Source organism: Salvelinus sp. IW2-2015, linkage group LG23 (assembly GCF_002910315.2).
Source record: "Salvelinus sp. IW2-2015 linkage group LG23, ASM291031v2, whole genome shotgun sequence".
NCBI lineage: Eukaryota > Metazoa > Chordata > Actinopteri > Salmoniformes > Salmonidae > Salvelinus > Salvelinus sp. IW2-2015.
In genome coordinates this window covers 28,945,762-28,949,948 of record NC_036863.1, presented here as the reverse complement: position 1 = coordinate 28,949,948, position 4,187 = coordinate 28,945,762, and the positions used below count along the sequence as shown (strand labels likewise).

The following is a 4,187-nucleotide window of genomic DNA, read 5'->3' as shown; positions in this document are numbered from 1 at the left end:
CTCTCCCTCCCTCTGCCTCTCTCTCTCTCTGTCTCTCTCTCTCGCCCTCCCTCTACCTCTCTCTGTCAGAATGGGGAGAGATGCAGAACATCACTACAACTCGTGAGCAGGTGGAGCTGAGAGGGCTGGAGAAGTTCACTAACTACAGTGTCCAGGTGCTGGCCTACACACAGGCTGGAGACGGGGTCAGGAGTAATGTCCTGTACATCCAAACCCGCGAGGACCGTGAGTACACACACACGTGCACTTGCGTGGACACACACTTATACAGTACATTTACTCCCCCTGACTTTAACCCATACAGATGTAGGATCTTAATTTGAGCCAGTTTTCTACAGCAGGAAAATAATCCTGCAGCAACAGGAAATTTGAATTGTTATGGTGGATTATAATTAATGGACATTTTTGTAGGGGTTGATCCATTTTTCGTAAGGGAAAATCAAATCTGAAATTTCAAAGCGGAAATGACAAACTTAAACCTGAAATACACCAGAGATAGTCAGAGACACAGTCCCACTGAGATGCTGACTGCTTGGAAGGGAGGAGAAGCTCAGCGGGGAGTTGCATGTGTGTGTGGGGGTGTAGAGGAGGATGTCAGGGTGTATCTCAAACCCATCACTAAAGTTAATTTGTGTAGTGAGACCCCATTACCAGTGCTAATGAGAATTAAGAAGCTTTGGGCCCATGGCTGAGGGCTCGTGACTAGAGATAGGGGGATAGAAGAAGAGGGGTAAAGGGAGAAGCAAAATGGGGGAGAGGAAGGGTACTGCTCCCCAGCACCTAGCCCTGCAGCCAACCAGCCAGGCAGCCAACCAGCCAGGCAGCCAACCAGCCAGGCAGCCAGGCMCAGGGATTAACTCCTCCTGGATTAGAGATCATTAATTTAGTGCTTACACCATTGGAGGCGGGATTACAGGCCGATCCCTGTCCCGTTCACTCCCCTAAACAGAAGGAGAAGCGGAGTGGAGAGAGAAAGGAGGGAGGGAGTGAGGGAGAGGTGGCACAGCTGGGCCTGTCCGGGTGAGGGAGCGAGATATGAAATATGAAAATAAATAAGAAATGGGAAGATGAATGGAGGAAAAGAGAAAGGTTAGCCCTTCTGTGTTTGCTCTGCTTTGATAGATGCTTTGATAGCTCTTTCTATAACATCTAATATTACAGTAACCACCACTGTTTCAGTCTTGGTGCTGCATTAGATTTCATATATGATAGCTGTGGTTGTCCCTCTCTCTGAAGGGTTATGATAGCTGTGGTATGTCCCTCTCTCTCGAGGCTTTACTGTGTTGTCTTCTGTATGTTGCTGTTGTTGCCCTCTCTTCTGAAGGGTTATGTTAGCTTGTGGTTGTCCCTCTCTCTGAAGGGTTAATGATACTGCGTTGGTTGTCCCTTCTCTTGAAGGGTTATGGTAGCTGTGTTGTCCCTCTCTTCTGAAGGGTTATGATAGCGTGCCGTTGTCCTCTCCGGAAGGGTTTATGGGTAGGCTGTGGTTTGTCCCTCTCTCTGAAGGGTTATCTGTTAGCTGTGGTTGTCCCTCTCTCTGAAGGTTATGATAGCTGTGGTTGTCCCTCTCTCTGAAGGGTTTATATAGCTTGTGGTTGTCCCTCTCTCTGAAGGGTTATGGTAGCTGTGGTTGTCCCCTCTCTGAAGGTTATGTTAGCTGTGGTTGTCCCTCTCTCTGAGGGTTATGTTAGCTGTGGTTGTCCCTCTCTCTGAAGGGGTTATGGTAGCTGTGGTTTGTCCCTCTCTCTGAAGGGTTATGTTAGCTGTTGGTTGTCCTCTTCTGAAGGGTTATGATAGCTGTGGTTGTCCCTTCTCTCTGAAGGGTTATGATAGCTGTGGTTGTCCCTCTCTCGAAGGGTTATGGTAGCTGTGGTTGTCCCTCTCTCTGAAGGTTATTAGCTGTGGTTTGTCCTCTCTCTGAAGGGTTATGTTAGCTGTGGTTGCCCTCTCTCTGAAGGGTTATGTAGCTGTGGTTGTCCCTCTCTCTGAAGGGTTATGGTAGCTTGTGGTTGTCCTCTCTCTGAAGGGTTATGTTAGCTGTGGTTGTCCCTCTCTCTGAAGGGTTATGTTAGCTGTGGTTGTCCCTCTCTCTGAAGGGTTATGTTAGCTGTGGTTGTCCCTCTCTCTGAAGGGTTATGTTAGCTGTGGTTGTCCCTCTCTCTGAAGGTTATGATAGCTGTGGTTGTCCTCTCTCTGAAGGGTTATGGTAGCTGTGGTTGTCCCTCTCTCTGAAGGGTTATGTGTGGTGGTTGTCCTCTCTCTGAATGGTTATGTTAGCTGTGGTTGTCCCTCCTCTGAAGGGTTATGGAGCTGTGGTTTTCCTCTCTCTGAAGGGTTATGTAGCTGTGGTTGTCCCTCTCTCTGAAGGGTTATGTTAGCTGTGGTTGTTCCCTCTCTCTGAAGGGTTATGTTAGCTGTGGTTGTCCCTCTCTCTGAAGGGTTATGTAGCTTGTGGTTGTCCCTCTCTCTGAAGGGTTATGTAGCTGTGGTTGTCCCTCTCTCTGAAGGGTTATGTTAGCTGTGGTTGTCCCTCTCTCTGAGGTTATGTGCTGTGGTTGTCCCTCTCTCTCTGAAGGTTTATGTTAGCTGTGGTTGTCCCTCTCTCTGAAGGGTTATGTTAGCCTGTGGTTGTCCCTCTCTCTGAAGGGTTATGGTAGCTGTGGTTGTCCCTCTTCTCTGAAGGGTTATGTTAGCTTGTGGTTGTCCCCTCTCTCTGAAGGGTTTATGTAGCTGTGGTTGTCCCTCTCTCTGAAGGGTTATGTTAGCTGGTTGGTTTCCCTCTCTCTGAAGGTTATGTTAGCTGTGGTTGTCCCTCTCTCTGAAGGGTTATGTAGCTGGTTGTCCCTCTCTCTGAAGGGTTATGTAGCTGTGGTTGTCCTCTCTCTGAAGGGTTTATGATAGCTGTGGTTGTCCCTCTCTCTGAAGGTTATGTAGCTGTGGTTGTCCTCTCTCTGAAGGGTTATGTTAGCTGTGGTTGTCCCTCTCTCTGAGGGTTATGATAGCTGTGGTTGTCCCTCTCTCTCGAAGGGTTATGATAGCTGTGGTTGTCCCTCTCTCTGAAGGGTTATGGTAGCTGTGTTGTCCCTCTCTCTGAAGGGTTATGTTAGCTGTGGTTGTCCCTCTCTCTGAAGGGTTATGTTAGCTGTGGTTGTCCCTCTCTCTGAAGGGTTATGGTAGCTGTGGTTGTCCCTCTCTCTGAAGGGTTATGTTAGCTGTGGTTGTCCTCTCTCTGAAGGGTTATGTTAGCTGTGGTTGTCCCTCTCTCTGAAGGGTTATGGTAGCTGTGGGTTTGTCCCTCTCCTGAAGGGTTATGTGTAGCTGTGGTTGTCCCTCTCTCTGAAGGGTTATGTTAGCTGTGGTTGTCCCTCTCTCTCTGAAGGGTTATGTTAGCTTGTGGTTGTCCCTCTCTCTGAAGGGTTATGTTACTGTGGTTGTCCCTCTCTTGAAGGGTTATGTTAGCTGTGGTTGTCCCTCTCTCTGAAGGGTTCTGTAGCTTGTGGTTGTCCCTCTCTCTGAAGGGTTATGTGCTGTGGTTGCCCTCTCTCTGAAGGGTTATGGTAGCTGTGGTTGTCCCTCTCTCTGAAGGTTATGTTAGCTGTGGTTGTCCCTCTCTCTGAAGGGTTATGGTAGCTGTGGTTCCCTCTCTCTGAAGGGTTATGTAGCTGTGGTTGTCCTCTCTCTGAAGGGTTATGTTAGCTTGTGGTTGTCCCTCTCTCTGAAGGGTTATGGTTAGCTGTGGTTGTCTCCTCTCTCTGAAGGGTTTATGTAGTGGTGGGTTGTCCCTCTCTCTGAAGGGTTATGTAGCTGTGGTTGTCCTCTCTCTCTCTGAAGGGTTATGTTAGCTGTGGTTGTCCCTCCTCTCTGAAGGGTTATTGTAGCTGTGGTTGTCCTCTCCTCTGAAGGGTTATGTAGCCTGTGTTGTCCCTCCTCTCTGAAGGGTTATGGTCTAGCTTGTGGTTGTCCCTCTCTACTGGAAGGGTTTGGTAGCTGTGGTTGTCCCCTTCTAAAGAGGGTTATGGTAGCTGTGGTTGTCTCACTCTCTCTGAAGGGTTATGGTAGGCTGTGGTTGTCCCTCTCTCTGAGGGTAGGTTAGCTGTGGTTTGCCTCCTCTCTCTGAAGGGGTTTTATGGTAGCTGTGGTTGTCACCTCTCTCTGGAAGGGGTTGGGTTATGTTAGCTGTGGTTGTC

At 48.8% G+C, this 4,187-nt stretch overlaps 1 protein-coding gene across 1 annotated transcript in view; it reads left to right on the top strand.

The window, feature by feature from the left end:
- The window catches only part of LOC139022538 (cell adhesion molecule DSCAML1-like), a 16,405-nt gene that overhangs the window by 6,762 nt on the left and 5,456 nt on the right, over positions 1-4,187 (top strand). Inside the window, exon 2 of the mRNA XM_070434518.1 lies at positions 70-225. Within this exon, the coding sequence (XP_070290619.1) occupies positions 70-225 (156 nt within the window). The remainder of the gene's footprint in view (positions 1-69; positions 226-4,187) is intronic.